The 24325-nt window shown below is 39.5% G+C and overlaps 2 protein-coding genes across 10 annotated transcripts in view; one reads left to right on the top strand and one right to left on the bottom strand.

Annotated features, from left to right (window-relative positions):
• Positions 1-95: 95 nt before the first annotated feature.
• pdk4 (pyruvate dehydrogenase kinase, isozyme 4) lies at positions 96-10627 on the bottom strand. The gene is made up of 11 exons (XM_067611240.1): positions 10291-10627; positions 8994-9135; positions 6695-6766; positions 5666-5850; positions 5148-5237; positions 4761-4838; positions 4011-4087; positions 3817-3915; positions 3357-3470; positions 2930-3043; positions 96-2735 (listed from the first exon to the last, which is right to left on the bottom strand). The coding sequence occupies exons 1-11, from the start codon at positions 10406-10408 to the stop codon at positions 2592-2594; spliced, it is 1233 nt and encodes a 410-aa protein (XP_067467341.1). The 5' UTR covers positions 10409-10627; the 3' UTR covers positions 96-2591.
• Positions 10628-10857: 230 nt separating this feature from the next.
• dync1i1a (dynein cytoplasmic 1 intermediate chain 1a) overlaps positions 10858-24325 on the top strand; it is a 56827-nt gene continuing 43359 nt past the window's right edge. For 2 of the 9 annotated variants that reach the window (XM_067611221.1, XM_067611223.1), the window contains exons 1-7: positions 10858-11759; positions 12596-12729; positions 12984-13098; positions 14024-14111; positions 15397-15438; positions 16842-16901; positions 17234-17349. In XM_067611221.1, coding sequence (XP_067467322.1) covers positions 12610-12729; positions 12984-13098; positions 14024-14111; positions 15397-15438; positions 16842-16901; positions 17234-17349 — 541 coding nt within the window. In that variant the 5' untranslated portion in view covers positions 10858-11759; positions 12596-12609. Of the gene's footprint in view, positions 11760-12595; positions 12730-12783; positions 12883-12983; positions 13099-14023; positions 14112-15396; positions 15439-16841; positions 16902-17233; positions 17350-24325 lie in introns of those variants that run through there. The other 7 variants (XM_067611225.1, XM_067611226.1, XM_067611229.1 and 4 more) reach the window with 5 other exon arrangements.

Consider the following 24325-nt stretch of genomic DNA (forward strand, 5'->3'; position numbering starts at 1 on the left):
AGTTGTTGCTACCAATTAACACATTAACAATAAGCGACTACAAATGCATCATGTTCATCAACATACCAGACGAACAAGGCAGAAGAAACGACGTATTCAGAAGTGACGTGAGATTTTTATTTTTTACATTTACTGGTCCTTTTTAGTGGTGAACCACAACTTCAGTACAGTAACACTTGGCCTTTGAGTGATGTTACTACAGCATGAAATGTCAATTGCTAAACATTGACTTCAGAGACAATCATAAAAATCTAAAACTTGTGAAATTATTATTTTAATAAACATTTGATTTTCACTGCAATTCTAATAGCTTAAAAATAGGCAAAGGTGGACTTAAGAAGTACATTTTAGGAAAGTATGACTGTTGTGTAATGAGGAGATGGAACATGTGTTTTTTTTTTAGTTAAGTTTTTTTTTTTTTTTTTTTTTACAGATAACGCAATATCTGTAATACAGCTTGCAAACAGCAATAACTGTTGTATCGTTTCAGTGTCTGAGCACCTGTCCATGTTGTTCATATGTGTCTCTTACACTGGACTCTATGTATAATTTTATCAGATACAGATAACATGCTACACAAATCTGAGTATGATGCCTCAAAGTATGTCATATAGTACAGTACTGAAGCACAGTTCCCTGCAGTACAACATACAGGTTTAACACGGGCCTTCAAACCCTGTAGAGTAGGTAGTAAATAAGTATTTAAACAATACATGTCATTACAAAGCACTTCGGTGATAATATCCCATTACCATCAACATGTAGAGATCCACTGTGCAATTATACACTGTTACTCTTACAAAGCACTGAAAAAAGTTCATGTTGACTTTATGTCAACAGAGAAAATGTGTTGTGGAGTTCACGGCTAAATTGGGATTTCGTACAACTAAAGGACAACCCCAGAATTCACAATACTGTATCAATTATTCACAATTCAACCATACACACAAACATACATAGTAACTTCAAATATATTGCAATACTAAGTTTAAACAATTCCACCTCTCCAGAAGAGCACATATAATTTTTCCTTGTGGAAACGTACATCTATCAAGCATATTTATGCTTACATTTCTCGATACATCGTCTGATATTCACATCAGTCCAAGTTTAACAAGATTAGGTCAAAACCTAGTATATGGCTAGTATATGGCAGACCATCCTCTCTTTGAGGCATTTGAACTTTTCTCTTCAGGTGAGAGGTACAGGTTTCCCAGGGCAAAGTGCAATAGATTTCCATTTTCCTTTGTTCTTATAGCAAAACGCATGCTTAACTTGCACCAAACGTAGATGTTTCCCTGCACCTATGCAGTTTTTGCTCACACTTAACACTGTAGCACTTTGTCTTACCCAATCCTGTACAAAATCCATCTTTTTACAGATTTTATTGTTATACTGTTATGTGTGTATTATCATTGTATTTCCTGTGTTCTGCTACAAGCCAAATTTCTCCCAGTGGGACAATAAACTACTTAACTGAACTGACAGTGTATGAAATGCTAATTTGAAATGACAGATACAGGAAGTGGCAACACCCGGCCGAGGAGAGTGATGAAGTTACATCACTCACCTGACCAATGGCGTAACTTCATCACTCAGTCAGTGACTCACTCAGTCAGCTGGGGACAGACATTCATGTTTATAGGGCAGGTCCCTGAAGTCCAGCCAAAAATGATCTCAGAGTTCAACACTTAAGGCTTCGGGCAGGTAGTTTACTGACATTCAGAATCCTCGTTTAACAGGATCACTTTGTATTTACATTTCTCTGAAGAAGCTAAAGACTAAAAATGGCACAACTGAGTTACATTGATGGTTAAGAGTTAATTCCTTCTTTTAGTGTCTGAAATGTTCCAGTAGTGTGAGAACTGATGATGAAATGCAGAAGTTATGTGTATGAAGCAATGCTGCAAGACAAAAAAATAAATGCCTACATGAACAAGAAACAAGAAGGAGAACAAACATTGCACCCTTTGTGATTATGATGGGATCAAACATGTTAAGCTTGAGTGACCCCACTGTAGCTAGCCTTCACTGGGCTTTGAGTTTTACAATTCAATGTAATGCAATAATAATAATACAGCCATACCAAGCTAGTCTTAATATTTTTAAATGACAAACTTTGAAACAAAATAACGAGCACCAACACAAACAGCTTGCATGCTTGTTTCACAGTGTAACCATGTTATTATAGCTAAAATGGGATTAATACTTCACTTGTTCCATTACCATCATCAGCCTGTAATGGTCATATAATAAAATGAAATGTGGTGAGCTTTTGTTGGATTAAATTGCCCCAGAGGCTGCTCTGAAATCATGCTCAGGCAGTAATAGTTCAGCTTAGTTATTTCTGCGTATTTATCTGATTCTTGATACCATATGATGAGCAATTTTCTTCTTCTAGGCTTATTTCTTGGGAGAGAAAGGAATCCAGATTCCACATTGCTGAAGTCCAAGTCCAGGAACATGCCTTCTCCCACTTACAGTACAAGTTTATCCATTTCTCCCTACATGGACCCTCTTCTTAAATCTATTATTTCTTCATTTATTTCTATTATTTTAGAGTTTCCTCTGCTACCTCCATCAGTCCGTCATCAGCGACTCCTCTCGGAATTGCCCAATTTCTTTGGATCCTTGCTGGGCATGCACCAGTCATCAGCCTCTGTGCTGCTCTGGTAATGCCTTAAGGCGGACTTGTTGAAAACAGGAAGTCTCTCCACTGACTCAGACGACAGCGCCTGTGATACAGTACAGATGGGAACTAATTAGTCTGGATCCTTATCATACCAAAATATACGCAAGAACTGACAGTCACATCCAGGTTCTTTCCTACAACTTTCCATCTGTGCCTTGACAAAATGTGAAATCTATATCGAGTTGGCCTTCATTGTTATTTCTGGCACAGTCGATATGGAGGTTGTGTTGTTCTCACCTTCAAATATATGACAGCTGAGGTTCCATAACCCTCCATAGAGTAGAGCTGCAGGTCTCCCTGAAAATACTTGGCATACAGACGGGAGATGGGCAGGCCATAACCAAAACCAGCCTGGAGGAAGGACGGAGGGGACGGAAAAATAACAGTTACAGTATCTGTACAAATTAGAGTATCTGGGCCAGCTTCTAAAATATAATCACATGAAACATAAACTGTGTACTGCAGAGAGGTTGCTCATGTAAACAGATCTTCAGTTTGTCATATGGGTACAGATTTGAGATTTTACTAAACTGTATCTCATGTGTAAAATGCAAAAGCAAGCTTTAAGTCTTGCAGCATATTGTGTTCTGACTAAGACCAGACATGACTTATGAATAAAACTGTGCAACTATAATAAGCTTTGAGTGTAACGGATTCATCTCACCAGAGGTGCGTTACGAGAATTGTCTGCGTGGACGGGACTGGGAGCCGTGGAGTACATGTAGCTGAATAGGCGCTCAATCTTCCTCAGAGGGACTCCACCTCCTCTGTCAGACATCTAAAAATAAAGGAGAGGTATGTTAAGGGTCCTCTTTGTTCTGCCAGCGGGCTCGCGTCCCGTGAACTCATCGTTCGCCATTTGAACGGAATCTAAACAATGTCATACTGCGAATATCAAGTCATCAGGGCTTTTTAAGGCCTGTTCCAGTAAACCATTTCCACATGGACCCACACACAGTATTTGTAATGAGTGATGCATGGCACAAAGTGGATCTGTGTGGTAAACAGCACAGCATGTACGTCTTTGTTAGTACAGACTTAGAACACTTGTTTATCTCTAAAACCCACGTTCTACCTTCAGTACTAAGTCGTGACGTATCTTAACTCTCAGTGTCCTCATCTACCTTGATAGTGAGGTCCTCGGTGCCCAGTGAAACTCGCACTTTGATCGGGGGCAACGTTGGGCTCGTCTCATGGGTCTCTACTGTAGCTCTCATGGCGTTCTGACAAAGAACAGGCAAAGTGTATTAAATACAGAGTGAGCAGACACGGTGAAGAATAGTATACATTTGCTTTTCAGATTTGTTGGTTATTGTACCTTGAAGAGCTCGAACAGCATATGATAGAGGTGGGATGGCACGTAGACGATGTGGAGAGGCTGGCCAGGGTTTTTGGCTGTGAAAAAAAAACAACAACTTGACCATCATGTCACCCTGGCTGAAAAGAGAGGCCTCTTGGAAAACTTGGTGTTTTACTGAACTTTAAATAACTCCTGCTCTGAGATAAGACCAAAAAAAATCAACATCAGTTAGAGCCACTCATGCCAAATAAAGCCAGATAACAACTTCATTTGTCATGTCGATTTATTTATTCTAGTGCTTATCTGCCAAGAACATGATTACACTTTGTACAGTTCGTATTTAAAGCACTAGAAGATGTTCTGAATGATATACTGCAACAAAAATTAGGAACATGAATCTATTTAAGAGCATATTGTGACAATAACCATCACATTTAAAAACATTTTCTACTAAGGGACATACATATTTCATAATGTATATATTAGTCTTTTATGCTATGTAATCATATTATACACAGTGTTAATATAACCTACAGTATGTGGTTTAAATTAAGAATGTCTAATGCTGACTGGGGCCTTCTGTTTCCAGCTAACAGGAAACAGAAGGCCTCAGTCAAACCAACAAAGATTAGAGGGGACATCAGTAAAACTATTCTCTCACATAGATGTGTGCAGCAGAAAATATCCAGGTAAAACAAGAAAGATACAGTATAAGAGCACCTGTTAAAAAGGAAGAAAGCCAATATGTAAATAGCGACATCGACTTACAATTTACTTCTGTGACCTCCATATCAGGAGAGGTCAGGTAATACTGCTCACACAGCATCTTTGATGACTCATATGCATCTACAAAGTGAAACAAAAAAAACAAAAACAAAAACAAAAAGCTGTGGTTGAGAAAATGAGATTCATTCTGACGATGAAAAATTACAATTCATGCATAAATGAAGATCAACACTAGCAGACGTTATATTATATCTCTTAGTCAACCAGTTTACACAACAATCAGTTTCTAGCCATACACCTCATAATAACATGTTTTCACTTCCAACTCAGTATATTGACTCTAAAAAGATCAGATAATTAAAGTCCAAACAGTCATGAATCCATGCAAACAGCGAGTGTTGCAAAAAAAAAAAACAGATCACTCATTACCTTTTACTACCTCCACAACGTCACAGCTGGGATCAATGCTGCCGATGTGTTTGGGATGGGCTGGGTTCACGCTGCCCTCGAAGATTAATGCTGAAGGACGCAAAAAAAACAATGTGTGTGACTCCAAAAAAACGTAAATGTATAGACACAATCCACTTCCTATACATTTGTGAATATTTAGTAAATTATAGTGAGTTCTTTGCAGTGGGGAATGTTAACAATAGCTGAACACTTATTGCTATCTTGCATTAACCTTTTAGTGCAAAAGAAGTGCTATACTGCTGTAAAACCATTAAGGCAAGCTGGGTGTTGACTATGCGGCTCTCTAACAGCATTTACACATCTGAGATCACTACTTGCTGCTTAATCATATAAAAATGACTTAATTATTCAGGTCAACCCTTTTAAAAGCTTGCTCTAAAGCGTTTTAACACACAGTTTAATTTAATAACATGAGCTTTCGAGTGTGAGCAACTGTGTTGATTAACTCACTGATAATCACCGAGTGCTATACTGACTGTGCTGGTTCATGAGCATGCGTGTGGAGATGCGGCTCATGTAGAAGCGGTCCAGGAAGTACTGGACGTTCTGGTTGGTGACGGGGTCCACGCCGAAGGCCTCCTTGTACTCCACCACACCCTGAGCCATGGTGGGCACCACGTTGTTGTGCCGATTACGGACGCTAACCAGAGCCTGTGTAAATCTGTGGGAAAAGAGATGATGGACGTATGAGCACATAAGGTTTGGTATTCCACCATCTTTGTTTGGATATCCACATGTGTTTTTTTCATTTAAATATCAAGGTTTAGATATGGAAGAATTAGATCTTAAGTTGTCTAGTTGAGTCTAACATAAGATAAAATAACAAACAAATGACAAAATTCAATGATTACAATGGACAAAAAAAATCTTGCCCATTAAAAACACTGAAAGCATGCGAACACATACACATACATGTAAACACAGACTAAGCCTACTAGTATCCATCAACCTCTCTATCCTGGAGACTTCTTCAAACTTCTTCTATTAGTGACTGCAGCAGGGTGAAGTATAATAGTACTCTATTATTACAGTTATTACAGTTCTAGTAAACTGTATTTGATAAAAAGTCTACACCCGAGTCACAAACACTGTGGTGTTCTGAACAAATAGGATAAATGCAAAATTAAAGGACCGTTGTTGTGATGGTATTGAAATGTATGAATGGTTCCTGTTTGTGGTGGAGCATGTTGGATTTTGCTGAAGCAGTGGAGCAATAAAAGGCCTTTAGAGCAACACTGTAATTTATCATCTAATTTTTGACTCTGACAGTGGGCTTTAGTGGCTTTACGACAAGGTATGTGAACATGAGAAATGCACCCGCAGCTGTTTTCATTGGTTTTTTTAAGCCATCGGTACAGTTTGAACGCACATTGGATCGGTTTGAAGTTTGCAGCGCGAGGCTGAAAATAGGCAGTTAACAAATAACCAAAGCATGATTTAGGATTAGCGTCAGCAGTTACTTAGAAATCAACAAACTGGATTGTGTGAGTACGGAAATTACTTACTTTGTCAGTACGTCCTTATCATCTGGGTTTTCCTCTAAAAACTCTATAAGCTCCAACAAACTCTGTGAATACCTGATGGACGCAAAAAGATACATTTGAAAATAGAATACAGAAACATCCTCAACTCTAGTTTATTTACTGTATAACTGAATGTCAAAAAAGCTTTAATATGATAAAAATGTAATCTGTCTGGTGATTATATGTGTGAAACTGGCTCGGAATTTAAAATTCTAATAACTGTGTAACAAGGCAGGATCTATACATGCTTAAAATAACAATATCCCATCTTTATATAATAGTTGTTAATCTTATCACTGCTATTGCTTATCACTGACAGTCTTTTTATTTCAGCTAGTGAATGAAGAAGACTGAAGTGTTTGAGCTCAGTGAGTCACACACACTTGCGCTCTCTTGCAATAGAAAAAGTAGGTGAAAGTTGAACTGCAGTGTGGCTGTAATTTCTACGTGTTGGCTTTGTCCCTTAACTGACCTTCACTTCTCTATTTTGGATAAAGTCCAATCATACAAACACATGTACATTTTGAAATAGACTATTACACAAGCTGTACTTTCACAAGCTTGCATTAACAAATGATAAATTAACTTTTTGCGTTGGAGAGCTCTGCGAAAGCATGAAGAGAGAGCCACGGTACAGGAGGTACATAGCTAAATATAGACAATACACGCCCTAATGTAAAGAGTAGGGGTAATGACCTTTATTGTTAACATATATTCATGTGACTCGTAAACAAGCACTTAAACAGTGAAGACAAAAGTGATCTATATGCCAGAGTAAAGTATGTGGTGTAAAAACCAACTAAACATTACACAGAAACAAGACTGCTGTTTTGGCTTTATCAAACAAAGCATAGAAAAGCTGCTGGACTGTATTTTGGGAACTCTCCTATGACTAGCCTGTATATTTGGACTTTACAGCCATGCTAGAGGCTCTGTGAGGCAGATGTAATGTTTGACATGATCACCGTGTTTGGTTAAGCATAATAGCATGCAAACATTTGCTAATTATCACCATACACAAAGTGCAAGTGAGGGTGACAGGAATGTCATGAGTTTTGCAAGTATATAAACAAAAGTTTGGACAAAATCAAACTTTGGCAAGATTATGGTGCTTTATAAAACGGCAGAGATCAAAGTTATTATGATTCATCCCCTGGGGACCATAAATGTGTGCACCAAATTTTACAGCAATCCATCTGATAGTTGTCAAGATATTTCAACACTGAACAAACAAATCAGCCTTACGGTAGCGCAGAGGATCACGAAAGTCATTAAAATGTATCCTCTAGGGACATTGAATATCACAACAAATGTCAACGTCATAGTGGCACTAAAGGAAAAGTCAGGAATGAACTAAAGTCAGTAGGATACATCCTCTGGGACATATTTCAGTCTGGACCAAAGGTTAGGCTGTCCCTAGAGCTGGAGGTAAAAGACAGGGCTTGGATCCAACATCTATCACATGCATTCGGGGAGTGTTTATAGCAACTCATAAGAACAAGTGACAATGATAACAGCTATTCTGCTGACAAGTGAACACATAGAACTGACGTAACATTATTTCACCTACTTATGATGCTTGAGCGCACCCTCAATTTATAGCCTTCCACTCTTTACACCATGAACATTATGTACCTTGATATGAGTGTGTACACGAAGATTCAAACATGTTGGTAAAGCTATACCTGTCTGTGGGTTGTGACCACTATCAACAAAAGTGTCGGCAGTGTAATGCTGGCATGTATCAAGGCGCATGCGTGCTTCAAAATTCAAAATCTATGCTGCATGTTTATGGCACAACAGAAAATGAACCGTATCACATAATCCACTGAGCTGTAAAGGCCCTTTACATAAGAATAGCATACCAGCGTGAAACGGGGACAATGTGGTCGTGCAGCACGTCGGCCTTATCTAATTTAAACACAGATCATAAGGCATGTTCCCAGATCTAGCCAGTGAGTGCACCAAGGGCACACAACCTCAGACAACATCAACAGCAATGCAGCAATGAGATCATAAATGCTGTTGACTAAACAAACTTGTGTCTATACTGCATGGTACTGTATACTGAAAGAGTAGCAGTGACCTTGGCTGAATAGCTAAGGTCTGGGACCCCTGAAAATAAATGACATGTCCACTTGCTTTAATGTTGTTGCAGAGATCTGCAGGGAGACTTGTCAGAAGACTAATATTTCATTATTCCCAGAGTTTGGTAACAACGGCTTTGGTACAACAGGTAACATGAAAAGGGATGTGGTGTAGTGTCGTTTAGAGACCCTACCAGCTGGTGAGGAGCTTTAAGGAAGGAGTGCTGAGGAGCTTGTCAGGGAGGAAATCAATTTCCTTCATGATGTTGGCAAGTCTGACAGGAAGCTCCTGCCGCAGGAACACAAAGGAGGTCTTCTCACATGCATTGGCTGAGCCTGCAGTCACATGAGGGGACAGAGTAAGAAAAAAAAAATCACTGAGCAAGCACCCAACTTTGACCCCATTCTGTCAAAAGAAAGAAAACACCGCTTTAGCCTATATCCTAAACATTAACCAATGAATCTGTCAAGGATCATTTCAGGACGTGGTCCTTAACTTCTTAAACTTCACATTGATGCCCAGTATTTATGTGTGATGATGTTAGTAGTACTCAGTAGTAGCCATTTCATTGTAGTGAGTGTACCATTTTTTCACTTGACCTCACTGTATTAAATCACCTACTGTGACCTCTAGGATAATCACAGCCTCATGAAAGTTGACAACCACAAACTAGAGACCTAGGGCATTCACTGGATGTACGGCTTTCCTAGGAATATTGACAATAAATGGGTTTCTGAGCAGTTTCCAGAACAGAAGTGCATGCCATCCAATCGCTGAAAAATGCAGTTCTCCCAGAGATCTCCAAATGTCAAAAAGTTTTTGAAATCACAGCATTAATTTTTCTGTGGTGTTCCTCAAGGTCTTGGTGTCTTCATGAGGTATTGAGTGGTTCTTGAGCATGGGATAGCCATCATATACTTCCATCATGATGTTTAAAGCCCTTATTCACTCTAAACTTTCAAGCTTTGAATAGGCGCCTGACCATAACACATTTATTACAGATTTATGACTAGAAAAATTTGACAGTGCTGAGCTGCACCTATGAATGATGCAAATACACGGAGAAACTGTGATAAAACTGATCAGTGGCTATTTTTGATTTGACTATTTCTTATATATTTTTTTGATGCAGCAAGTAAGATGAGGTTGCATAATTTCATCTCAATGCAGAGATCAACAACATTAGCTTTTCTCTTTTCTTCTGTTAGTGTCAGTTTTTAGATCAAGTCAGACATCAAAACCAACAGTTCAAAGTGATACTTTTCATGTAGATAAAGTTACACAACATCAGCACAGGCATTAACATCTGTACACATGTGTATTTTACTGGCATTAGCTGCAGTTGTCTGTCAGTGACCTGCTTACTGCAAACTGTCAACCCAGACACAAAGACAGTAAACGTGAGTTGTGCAACTGCCATGTGAGTGTGGGGGGAAAACATTAAGCAACATGCACTGACCAACAAAATCAATACTACTGGAAACACTTACCAAAGTCAATGAACTGCTTCATGGACAAAGGAGAAGGGGAAAACTTGGAAAACCTCTCCACTTGTTTAGGGATCCCAGCTACTGAGCTGTTTTTCAGCAAAAACTGAGCGAACTTCATTTTTTCCTCTCCTTCACAGACCGACGGTCAGTGTACCAGGGACAAACTGTCCTTTCTTTCTTCAGCACACTCCAGTTTGGCAACTTTTTTTTAATATCTCGCTTATAGCTGGGCGTCACACAAGAAACCCTTTCGTTACATTAACATCTTTAAGGATGGTGCCTTTGTTTTTCTCGAGCAGCTCTCTGACATCTTGGGCAAGTTGTTTTAAACCATCCAATATGCAGCTTCCGACACTGACCGTTGTGTGTATTGTTGTTGGGCGGAGAAGAAGACGGATTGACATGAAAGTCAACCAATGAGCGCCAAGATGTTCCTGACTTTTTGGGAGCGTCGGGATCCTTTTACAACGTTGCTGGTCGTGTCTAGATGGTAACCCTAGGTTTGCGAAAGATCTCGCGAGAATTGTAATTTTAACCTAAATCATGATCTTTCCCTAACCCTAACCAAGTGTTTTTTTTAAACCTGAACCTACCAGATTTTGATCATAGCGTTGCGTTTTCACATCATAAATCATCATTATTTTGTACAATGACAAACAATGCGCACAATGAAGGAACAACACGTACAAATCCCGCGAGAGTTCTCTAATGTAGGGTTACAGTACCACCTAGACACGACTGACGGTCCTGGACGTCATTCATTACTCTGCCGACTGTAATGAATGCTTTATTACAGCACCCCCTACCGACGGACTACTCAAAGCACTTATTTATTTTATGTTTGTGAACGTTGAAGATTGACAACAAACGGATATTTCTGATAGCTACACAAATCCTTTTGATAGTGTTGTTAGTATACATTACCGACCGTTAGGCAGTGACCGCATCACCTGCAGCCGGGGGAGAAATCAATGCGCCATCTCAAATTCGTGCAGCTTTCAGCCACGCGTTAGAGTCTGATTACTCGTTTAAAGTAGTTAACAAACGTCCTATTGTGGACCAATATACGCCCAAAATGATTTGTTTATGTGGTTGTGGTAAATTAAACTCACTTCTCCAAATGCCCAGAAGATGGCGGTGATGCGAAGCCATGAGCCGACAGCTCGTGTCAAAGGAGGTGGGATTTCCTCTCCTCCGCCTCAACATCATCTTTACTCTTCTGAGGGATGCATCGGCGTGCAGTGCACCTGTTTCATGCTTTATTTGGGTCATCGGCCGCTGAAATGCTCTGTGTTAACCGGTGTCACCAGCAGTAACCTCACGGAAAGGTTCAAACGACCTATTCGCAGAAAGGCCTCGATTAAGTGTGATTTAGCTAGACAGAGGATGTGTTGATTTTCTATTTCGGGGTGCAGCAGTGAGACAGCATCTTTGCCGGTGACACATCATTATCAGTACGAGTGGACAAGGTACGAGTGAAACGTTAACAGCACATCATTTCCTTTTTATGTTAGTTATTCGCCGTAAAATTCATTATTATAATTATGGTAAGGCCTCAAACATATTGACGTAACCTATGTATAAATGTCATATTTGTTATGAGCTAACGTTAGCTACGAATGCTTTAATACCCTAGCATTACTATTTAACTCAGGCTAAATGATGTGTTTTTCTTCCTGTATGTATAGTTAGCTGCTGTTTTATGGCTTAATTGTGTTGTCTTTTGTGGTTATCATTCACTGTATACTAGAAGACACAAAGGCCTACATATATTTAGTTTTTTTTCTCCAAATATGTGTTCCTATTAGCTTTGGCAGACGTATTTAAACCTCCAGAACAGGGTCAGGTGCTACCTGTTCATTTGCTATATGTGAAGGATGTGACACTGGCCTAACAACTAGCAAATCACTGGTCAGGCTGCAGACTGCTATAAATAGGTAGCCCACCTTTCTGTAACACCTCAGAGGCATTGTTAATGAGCCTCATTCAAGATCCTAACTATAAGTGAGCTGTTGAATTCATGAAAATGTAATCTAATTAGACCATGGTAATGTCTGCTGTACTACATGTATTATATATATACTATACACTCAATTAAACTGACATTAAATGGAAGAAATAGTTGTTATACAGCTTTAATGTATTAGACTAGTTTAAGTGGAATGAGTGTCACACCAATGTTGAAATCCCTCTTGGCTCGATGTGGCCGATTGATCACTATTGGTTCCTTGACCTGCAATGTTATGGATCCACTGTATATGAATGTATAACAGCCACAGCCAAAGGGCGATCCTCTTTCTTGAAGCCCTATAGGAGACCATGTCGGACAAAAGTGACCTAAAAGCAGAGCTGGAGCGCAAGAAGCAGCGCCTCGCCCAGATCAGGGAGGAAAAAAAGAGAAAAGAGGAGGAGAGGAAGAAGAAAGAGGTAAGGAAAAAAGTGAGTAAATTCACACAACTGGCACTCATACTGTATCACACACTAGTGTGTATTGTTTGTGTGTTCGATTGCTTTTTGTCAGGCCGTGACACATAAAAGGCTGAGGTTGTGTGTGTCCATGCGTGCATACAAACATCTATGTGTGTGCAGAAGGTTGGTGTTGGATTTTTTAATAAAAATGTGCATGCACCTGCATGTTTGAACTTTTGACTCATGATGGGGTAACTTGACATTGCTTTATGTATTCTGTGCAGTCAGAGAGCCAGCAGAAGACCGAGGCGACCCCAGAGGACTCAGACTTAGACCGTAAGCGCAGGGAGACCGAGGCCCTGCTACAGAGTATTGGCATTTCACCAGAGCCTCCACTAGGTACATAATATTCTCATACTTTTAACAATGAAAGGGTGCTCAGAGGATCTCTGGTCCTAATCAGAGGAGAGCTCAGCTGACCAGATATGACACAAAATAGAGGTTCTCCCCTAATTGTATCCAAATATCCTCTGAGGACTCTTCATTTTTTAGAATATACTTAACATACAGCTAATCTAGGATGCACACAGCAACCCACCATTTGTATTATTTGCTGAAAATTATGAGTTCAACCCTTCTTTATTGATTCTGAAATGATCACAGAACTAAAGTATAACGATATCTATGTTGGCATGTCTCTGCATAATATATTACTTCTGTGAGACATATTATTTAATAAGGTTTCATCAGACATTACAGTCTTTTTGTCCTATGTTGGTTCCCTAATTTGTTATGCACATATGTCCACATAGACATATTTGTATCAGCTCCCTTTTAGCTTTTTTTTTTTTTGTACCTCTGTGTGTATCATACTTTGTAATAGTGTATTTGGACATGAATATTATGTCTGATTTGAAGTATGGTAGAAATAGAAATATATCTGCTCAAAAGATCCTTCTTTTACTTGTGCACAAATCTTCTAGATTAGTTTGGCTCCCCAGGGTGTCTATCACCTCAGCAAGCTTTTGGAAGCACTGTTCTCTAGTGGTCTGAAATTGTAACAACACCCACAACGCCTCAGAATTGGGTCATTGCTATTGAGTTGTTTTTAATGCATCTTTAAATACAGCTGAGTACAAAAATATAATAAATATAAAATCAACAACCCATTTGATGCCCTGCTCTCCCCTTCCTTCCTTCCTGTTAAACATTAATTTTATTTGTCCATCACTCGTTTTACTTTGTTGCTTTTCATCCAAATTGTTTTGATTAGTCCATCCTCTGCAGCATTTAATGTTAGACTCATGTTATTTTCATTATTTAGTCCCGACCCCTGTGTCCCCATCCAAATCAGTGAGCACGCCCAGTGAGACGGGGAGCCAGGATTCAGCTGATGGGGGAGCCGCAGGCAGGTAGGCCAACATCTACCATGTGACCTCATATTAAAGTTGGATGTCAGAAATCTTTTGTGACTTCATGAGTCTTCTTCACTTTTTTTTTTACTACTATTTCTGAACTTTTGGGTAAAGAAAGGCCAGTTTGAGGTTCAAAAAATGAATGAAAATGCTTTAATAATTTCATCACATTTTTATGTAACCAAAAAGAAATTATCATAAAGAAACAAGACACTTGTAACAATTGTGTAGTAGAAGATTACACCAGACTTGCTTTTGGGAGGTTTCCAATAAACTTTATGTAGAACCAGAGCCTTTAACTTGAAGGCATCCTGTGGCCACACAATGATGATAATATGAGGGTGTTTGGGGCTGTTTGGCACATTGTCTTTTTTGACATATATCCTGTCTCTTTTCTTGTCATTGGCACAACAGGTTTAGGTAAGGATGAGTGTCACTAGGTGAAGTTGTGGTGCCTTGTTAGGTTTTGAATGTGGTATCTGTCATTTGTCATGGCATCCAGTGTTTTGATGACCACTGTGCAGCTTGTTGCTTCTGATAGCTAGCCCTAAGAAATTAGATTTGATCTCAAGGTAAGTCTCAGATTGCAGTGTCCAGGTATTATCAGTGCAATGAGAACCATATTGGTAAACTTTTAGAAAGCATCCTTGGTGAACCAGTTAGCATGAACCATATGTTTGTAGTAAGAAAAAGTAGCTGATTTGAGCACATGTGACAAAATATAAGCTTTTCGTCTTTTGCCACCATTCTGTGGGATGGTGCTGCAGCTTCATTTACAATGCTTACTAGCTCATGTGTCATACGTGCACCTGCCACCGCAGCATTTCTTTGTGGCATATTCATAACACAGCAGGCCAGTGCAACAACTATCTTAAGTTCTGCACATGGCTGCTCTGGTGAATTAAAGTTGCAGTTGAGAAGAGAGTGGTCATCAAGCGCTTTCCATTTGCTACCCAATGGCAGCTGACTGTAGAGGTCAATGTGTGAGTGATGCCCTCAGGGGTCATTAGTGATGTGATAGTGTTGTTCTGGTATGGCCAGGGGTGGAATTGGGGCTGAAGAATATGTGGGAACTTAACTAAGTTTCTAGCATAAACAGATTCTCTAATTTAAGATTTGGGGTTTTCATTTCTTTTTAGGTTTTACCAATTGGATTTTACAAATTGGTGAGTTAGTTTCAATGTTTGGAATGAAAGAATTTACCCCCAAATCCACCCTGGATGATGGCATGCCATTTTGAGCTTCTCCATTTGTGGCTGTGTATGTGTGTGTCCCTTCTTAGGTCAGGTTTCTCTAAAAACAAGTCACAACCACAAAGCTCAAGGTAAGCATTTTCACGTCAAACCTAGGAACCCCCCCCCCCCACCTCCTACCTTTCTTTAGCTGAGTCTACCCTCATATGAACACAGAGAGGCACCCACAGTGTTTTCAGTGGTCTCACTGATGTGTTCCTGTCAGGATTTATAAGATCAAAACAGTGCAGCGCCCCTTCTTCCTTCATTCCTCTGATCTCCTCTGGCGACATCCTTTCTGAAACCCTGCTGTCTCCTTTAATACCAGCTCGAAAGATTTCCGCTCACATGAGCCTAGCCACAGAAGTCATTTCAGCCTTCACAGAGTTGACAATCTGCTGCTTAAAGTGTCATCGCTGTTACTGTAAAACAGCCAGTCTGTCAGGCTAAAGAAATGTCTTGCCACTCTCACCTGGCGCTCTGTGGCACAAACTGAAGGCCTAATAGGCGTGTTCAGTGGCCCTAAAAGGTATCATCAAAAAGTGTAGTGGGGTTGGGAGTGTTATCTTTTCACAGACGGTAGATTTCAGCACCAGCATGCTAAAAAAACTCTTCGGGTTTCAGTTGGTTTTTGATTTTCCTGTAAGTGAATCTTACCTCCCCTATATAAAACAAGCTATAACTGCTGAAGTGCCATGAAAATGCAATTTCCTCATGGTTTGTCCAACTCACTTATCATGCATGGCAAGTACCTTGTCATGTATGTCAAGCAATCTTAATCTTAATACACAGGTTTTAATTTGATTTTCACGTGCTGAATGTGTTCATGTGGATATGTACATATATGATGAATGTTGTGCTGTGTGTTGCTGGATACATAGTTTTCATGTATTATTTGGTACAAATTTTCATATGAAACATCAAAACATTGAGTGAATTTCTGTGTAATCACACAAATATAATCCAGGCTGTATGAGTACAAAATATGTCAGAAAGAAATAAGATGAATATCTTCCTTACGGTGCTGTCAGATACTAAAAACTTGCAGAGCTTTCCTGTATTTAAAAGTCATCAGGTCATATCATTTCCCCACTGAAAACAATCAACAGTGGAACATTTTTTGTCCATAAATGTATCAATGTTTTCTTGTTTTAGATTCCTGGCAGAAAACCAAGAAATCTATTACAAGTGATGAGCAGAGATCTTTATATAAATAGTACATTGAACTATAATGAAATGTAATGTCTCCCTAATGTAAAGCCCTCCTACACGATATCCACTTATCAAAGCATTTTTTTCCATTAGCAGTGCCATTATGCATGAAATTCGATGGGAATTCCCATGTTAAGCTGTTCTCTAGATAAGTGGTCTGTGTGTAAATGTGTGTGCGCATACTGTACATGTGGTTATACGTGTGTATGATTGCGTGCTTGTGATAATGTGTCAGTTTGTAAACATGCATGTCCTCTCTTGCCCCCCCTGTTGGTGACATCAGGACTCTGCAGTGGGACACAGACCCCTCTGTGCTGCAGCTGCAGGCTGATTCTGAGCTCGGGTACATCTTCCTCCTCTCCTCCTCCTCTTTTGTTGGTCACTGTCTGCAAAATGCATGACACAGGAAAACACCTAATTTGACATTGCATGGCATATCCTAAATATTTTTTTAATTTAATTAAATAGTCAATTTAAAGGATTAATGTACATATGTAGCTTCTCTAACAACTCTAAAGATGTAAACTACTTGTTGCTACAGGTTATAAACTGCACATGTTATTTATTGTTTTAAACTTTGGTCTGTTGAACAAATGGCAATCCTGTATGCAAGACAGTTTGTGTTCAGGCACAGAATAACTCTACTCATGACAATATCTTTTCTCTGTAACCCAGGCGGAGGATGCAGAGGCTGGGGGCCTCCAAGATCACACAGGTGGACTTCCTCCCCAAAGAGGTGGTCTCTTACTGCAAGGAGACACAAACGCCGCTGACCGCCCACCTATCTGAAGGTAAATATTTGCATGCGTCTGTGTGCATGAGCAACTTTAAAACATATTCTGTTGACATACCGTATAATCATAGTCTTAAGTTCAAACAATCTCTCTAAGATTTAGCTGTTTTTTGGGGTCTACGGGGCACCAAAGGTCACAGAAGGCAACAGAAGGTTTCACATTGCAATGTGAGTGTCCTCGTTGTGTGGTTGAATTTGATACCCCTTCGGTTAGCCAGTTTGCAGCCTGTAAACCTGGAGTGATTTAAAGATCTTACAAAAAGAGAGAGGGGAGAGAGCAGGGCAGAGAGAAGCTGACAAGTGTCTGCCTGTCAATTATTGTGTCTTCAATCATAGTACATCATGTTTTTGACTCCTGGTCATAAGTGGAAACAGGCTGACAGATGAAAGTCACCCGAGAGGATTCCTCATGGATGTTGGAACACTGCTATGTGTTGTATGCACCTCAACGCATATCTACGTGTACATATTCATTAAACTCTTCACTTTTTAATCTTTAAATTGCATTTATTAGTTACAATTATTGACAGATTAGTTTCCCTGAATAGGAAAAGCTGTCATTAATTCAGTCATGTTTTGCTTTTCGGAAGAAGTGGTACACAAGCCAAAAAAAAAGCATGTTTGTGCATGTGTGTGGGTAGCTTCACATGTGTTTTTAAGCATCTGAGGTTATGTGTGCATACATGTGAAAATGTATATGTGCATATTTGTGTCTCTGCAAGTGGGCGTGCACATGTGTGCTGAGCTGCGGAGACTAAACACATCCATATGGTCAAAACTGAGGTTTAGTGCTGCACTGGATTTGGAATAACGAAGGTGGAAGCAGATTCAAGGCATAAACATTTGAGTATTTTTTATATTTGAGGAGAATAGCAGTGGAGTTATGGATGGATGATAAGTTGACATTGTTTCATTAACTTTGTTCTTATTGCAAATGCAGATATTCAATTCTGAAATGTCATATTCAAACATAAGAATGCAAACCACCACCTACACACTCACCATTCAAACCGGCTCTGAGACATGTACACACACATGCACACACACACACACACACACACACACACGCGCTCCCTCCCTATCATCTTCTCTATCTTCCTCCCTCTAGTTGCCAAGACAGCTGGCAGCCATGTGACTGCGAAGGGGTTGTACTTCCTGCTTCCTGTCATTATAATAGATGGTCTGGTGTGGATTCCACTGCCCCCCTCCACCAGCAACCACCACGCACATACACACACGTCTGCGCTGATCAGCATCCAAATGGCCCGCCTCAGCTGCCCTCATTTCCCTGACAGACCTAGGAATAGATCATTTATTCAACAAGTGCACAGGCACTGACTCACATATGTGTGTTGGTAGACATACACACGTATGTACATATCACATATGAATAACAGAATCAAAATCACATACGAGACTCCAGTTGTCAAAGCTTGCCAGTTTACCTATATAGAGCGCCAAAAGAACGCACATACAGCTGTTACAAAGTGTACCGGGCAATTAGGTAAAGAGATAAAGACTAACAATTAAACAGCCAGTCAAATAAACATGCAGGAGTTACTATAAACAGGTCAAGTAGTCTGTGTACACAGACAAACAAATACACACACTGTGACTGCTTATCGCCTGTCGCAGTGCTATATGTTGGCCCATTTAGGTTTGTTTGTTTTCAACTTCCAAGAGCATGTTCAGGAGGTCTGTGTGTGTGTGTGTGTGTGTGTGTGTGTGTGTGTGTGTGTGTGTGTGTGTGTGTGTGTGTGTGTGTGAGAACATCTGGGAGCCAGAGCAGAGCTGTGGTAGTCTATGGGGAGGTGACCCTGGCCTTAGGAGACCCGTCCTTTGGAGATTACTACAAAGCTTGTTGTGTGTGGAGAAAGAGGAAAAGAGACTGATGGTAGCACCTGCCTGCGTTTCTGGCTGTGTGTTTGTTCAGGCCAGTTCCTTTTGTTGATGACTGAACTTAACATGAACACAACACACATAATTTACACGTTGTAGCTACAGGTTGTATACATCATTAGTTAGGCTACGACTTCAGATTTTTAAGTGTTTCCGGTGTTTCTGTTTACTCAGCCTACAAAAAAGCTGGTTATAGATCTAAATTGAATTTTGGAGGTTTAGTTCTTGAATATTAAGTTATTTATAACTTCAAGAACATAAAATGGTGAGAGTTAAACCTAAGCAGATTTGACATTATTCAGATTCAGCAAGTGGTTTTGATACTAGATTCACTTTCTGAATTCATTCAGAATTCATTATAACAAATGGTCTTTTGGGGGTTAAAAAACAGGTGTATATATTCAGTGTATATATGTGTGTGTGTTTGTGTGTGTGTGTGTTACACATCTCTGTAGGCTGTCAGTTGTTTATGTTGCTTAGAGCCAGTGAGCTCACCGTCATACCGGTGTCGTTCTGCCGGTTCTGCTTTTTCTCTTTTTTTTTTCTCTTCTTTTTTATTTCCTGTGTTTGATCACATCCATTCTTATTCCTTTGCCGCCATCATTTCCTCTCTTCCTACCTTCTCTCTCTGTCCTCAGGGTCTGATCCGGTCCAAAGTGTTCTGTGTAGTTTGCCACTAATTCTACCTCTGTGTTACGTTAACACAGATATTATACAGAGATAGGAGGGAGAGTGGGATGAAATGGGGGGAGAGACCCAGCTGGCTTCTGTGGAGGAATGAACGAAAGACTAAATATGTTGTCTTAATGATGGTGGTGTGTCGCAGGGGTGTGTAAAGCTCTTTGAATGGACCTCTAGTTGTTTCAATTTGTGTATCTCTTTGTAAACCTGTGTCTGTGTTAAATACTGTTAGTTGTTGTTATTTAGGATACACAAACTGTCAAACTGAAAACTTTTTTCTCTATAACTAGATTCAGTATCATCGCTATCAAATGTTATAAGGGCCTTGATCATCCTTAATGTGGGAGGTGGTTTCACATTAAAATTGTAATATTGACATTGTGGCACAGGTGTGTGTGAAAGGAAGGATCAGTGTAGTCTCATTGTAATCCTTTTTAACTGGATGACTCAGGGATTCTCTCATGCCTCATGAACTTCTGACCTCCCCGGTTTCTCATATCGGACCTTATGCCCAGGGTCAGTGGCCGCGTATGTTTGTGTGACGTGAGTTTGGTCTATGGGAGTGTGTGTGTTTGAGCCTGAATGCAATGTTATCAAATTGTATTGATTTGACTTTGCGAACATGTGTGTGTCCTTCTACATAAGAGTATGTGTTTAAAAGTCCCATGGAGTTTGTGTGTGTGTGTGACTCTCATTTAAACCAGTTAATGATATGGCTTTTCATTTCCGTGACCAATTTGCCTCTCTATAATCGTGATGTGTAGCTGTCTATGTGTGTTCCTTTTCCCATTGGCTGCTCAGTGATCTGTCTGTCCCGAGTGTCCATTGTGTCAGGCAATCGGATTAACCCCAGTCACGGTTGGCTCCAGCTATTTACTGCTCTCTTAATGGGTATGAATGGACATGCTTGTCGTGAGGACGGACGCTTTGTCTAAGGACATAGCAGGGAAATAAAGTAAGGTCTAACATGGTGTGTGATAGTAACCTAACCTACTGAGGTCAAACAAAGTGTGTGTGAAGGGTAGCTGGTGTTTCATGCCTCTGTCTTGTGTCTATCTGTGTTAAAGTGGCCTTGAGAAAGAGTTGTGGCTTCATTTTGAATTGGCTTTGTGCTTTTCATGCAAAAAAACAAAACAACAACAACAACAACAACAAAAAACCCCACTGAAACTCACTCATTTTTGTTGGTTGGCATCATTAGCTTTGTGCTTTTTCCTCAGTTTCTCTGAACACATGTATGGTATTTGTAAAAAACAAAGGCAAGGTCATATCCAGCAATGATAGCCACTACAATTCAGGAGTATTTTTAATTCTATAAACAGTTACAATTTACTTTATACAGTAGTTAAAAACAAGAGTCTACAGCTGTGCTAGCAGCTCTGTGAGGCTGTACTTAAACAAAACAGATCAGTGCTTTGAGCTAAATGCTAATGTTAGCATGGCAACACGCTCACAATGCCAATGCCACCATGCTGTTGTTTAACAGGTGATGTTAGCATTGTCATCATGTTTGGTTAGCGTGTTATAATAGCATGCTAACATTTGCTAATTAGTGCTAAACACAAATTACAGCTGAGGCGGTAGGGAATTTGTTTTGCAGATGTGTGATCACAAACTAAAGTACTGAACAAATCAGAGGGTCACCAAAGTCTGTAAGATTCATCCACTTGGAAATGTAGATGCCTCTACAAAATTTCATGTTAGTTATTTCAATAACTAAACATTTTTCTGGACTTAAATGTCGGAACGACCAACCAACATTGCTACATAACCATATCGCTAGCCTGGCTAAAAATAAAAGATTTTTAATTTAAAGTGAAACCAAAAAGCTTCATGTCTTTGCATTAAAAACAAGCATTTTTACTTACTATGTGACACAAATCATGAATTCATTAATGAAAGAAGTACTGTATTTTAGACATCTGATGTTTCCTTTTAAAGAGAAAACTAGAAAACTAGAGTCTACAGAAGAATAAATCACTGTTACTCTGACAATGCCAACCCACTGTATCTTTGAATATTTTCAATAGCATGTCAATAGTGAAAGTTTGAGTTTTAATAGGGCATTGGCTCATGAAATTAAAGTTGGGTCGGACCCAGTCTTTTGGTTCAGCGAAAACTTTACTTTGTACTGACAGTCCTAAATTTGCTACATGATTTTTATTGTTGTTATGACATACTAAAATAAAAATGTAATTATCACTGTTTACTGTAATTATCAATGTTGTAGACACTGTTGAAGACCGTGAACTCTCCACCCATGTCCACAGTGTAACCGCAGCATTTGAAATGTTCCATTCGCTTCAGGTCTGTCAAAATTTTGCAGAGCCAAGTTTCAAACACTCCACACATGGAAGAGGGAGTGAGAGTTCACATAGTAAAATATGGGCAACCTTTCTGTCTCCCTCTTTGTTTCTGGACCAGCCAGTACTCTGACAACCCCACTCTTTTACTTAACTGATCCCAATCTGATGATAACCATCAGCGTGTGTGTGGTTACTTGGGATGTTGGCAAGCGACGGAAAGGTCAAGGAGATTTTGTGCATGTGGTTGTGCACGTATACATGTGTGCAGGTTGGCATGGGTGTAGCGTGATCCTGACCCAGTTCATAGTAAATTGGTTTCGCTCACTGGAGCCTTAAAAGACCCATAATAAGCCACAGTAGAAAGGTGGCCAAAGAAATAGAGAGAAAATGAAGGGCATGGAAGAAGGAAACAATATAAAAGATTAACAGAAGACACAAACAGAGGGATGGAAGAGAGAAACAAATGGAGTAGAAGCAGCGGAGGCCACTGTGGGACGTTGTAGCAGTTATGATATTCCAGCAGTAATTGTTTGCAGTGAACCACAAGTAGGCCCTTAGCAATACAACTCTGTGTGTGTGTTTGTGTATAATTTGATGTTGCAACTTCGGAAAACCCCTTTCTTAGGGTTAAAAGTTCACAGAGTCGAGAGTGTGTGTTAATGTTTGTGCATCCGTATGCAAAAATATGTGTGCATGACCCCCGCCCCTCCCCTCAAACCACCCACCCCCTTGTAGTATTTTCTGGCCCATTAGTTTTCAGGGTCTGTACAGCTTGAGTATATAGTTGGTCAGTAATTCACTCCTTAAGTATATTTACTGCAATAAGAGGCTTTCTTTTGACATGTGGTGGACTGGTAATTGCTCCTAATTGCAAGAGAAAACCCATTTCCAAGCACTAATCTGAAGACACACTCACATTCTTGTATGTACAAACACAAACATATAAGTATAAAGATTCATAAATGTAAACATACATGTGCAGACTTACATACAGAGTAATAAACAAGGAGCACATGTGCACGCTGGCAAACTGACCACGCACACATACACATGTACATACATCACCTGAGCGCTACATAATCCCATAAGGGAGCAGTTAAGAAACCAAACTGCAAATTTATGAAATGATCCTGACCATTGGCAGCACATTGGTCCAATTAGAGTGTTTACTTTTGTCTTTTTTTCCCCACAAACCCCCAAATATATTAAATACGGTTCAACCGGTCATGAACTGTTAGGTATTTATCAACAGTTGCGCTGAAAATGTCCCTCTAGATTTATTTCAATAGGGGTGAATAGCAATTGGCACCTAAACATTTAGAATCCGTGTCTGAATCTCATGACATGATTTTAATAGTTATCATTCGTTCAGCTTTTGTATACATATGAGTTTGTCTGATGTAATATATAGCAGTGGAAATGTTAACTGGATTAAACATCAATTTGATTATTTGTGTGATGTGTTTTTAAATTGATATATATCGACACTGACAAAATGTATAACCTAATTTATATGCTATTTATATATATACATCTGTATTATTTATAATACAGATGCAGGGGCGCCCTGGTGGCCAAGGCCTAGGGGTTTAAGGTGCTGACCATAACCCATAATATCTTTGGTTCATGTCCAGCCAGAACACTTTGTTCATTCCCCGTCTCTCTCTCAGCTGTCATTTTTCATCTTCCCTCAACAATATAACAAGAGACAATAAAGTGTAATGATGGTGCAAAAGCAAGTGAGCCAAAATGTCAAACAGTATTACATTATTGCCGGTTTGTATCCGAGGTGCAGTAACGTTAGAGCAAAAACTGTAACCTGTTGTTACGTTACTTTACTGAGTTGAATCATATTTTTGCAAATTTTTGATATTGATGTTTACATTTAAGAAGTGTAGTTTTTTCAATAGGAAAAAGGGCTTTGTAAAAAAAAAAAAAACCCCAAAAACATATTGAAACACTCAAAGTACAGTATCCAAATATATAATTTGGTATCATTACTGAAACTTAAGTTTTGTCTTGGCATTAGTATCAAATGATACTCAACCCAAAGTAACACATGTAGAGCTATTCAAGTTGAATTAATAG

This window comes from Thunnus thynnus, chromosome 15 (assembly GCF_963924715.1).
Source record: "Thunnus thynnus chromosome 15, fThuThy2.1, whole genome shotgun sequence".
Classification (NCBI taxonomy): Eukaryota; Metazoa; Chordata; class Actinopteri; order Scombriformes; family Scombridae; genus Thunnus; species Thunnus thynnus.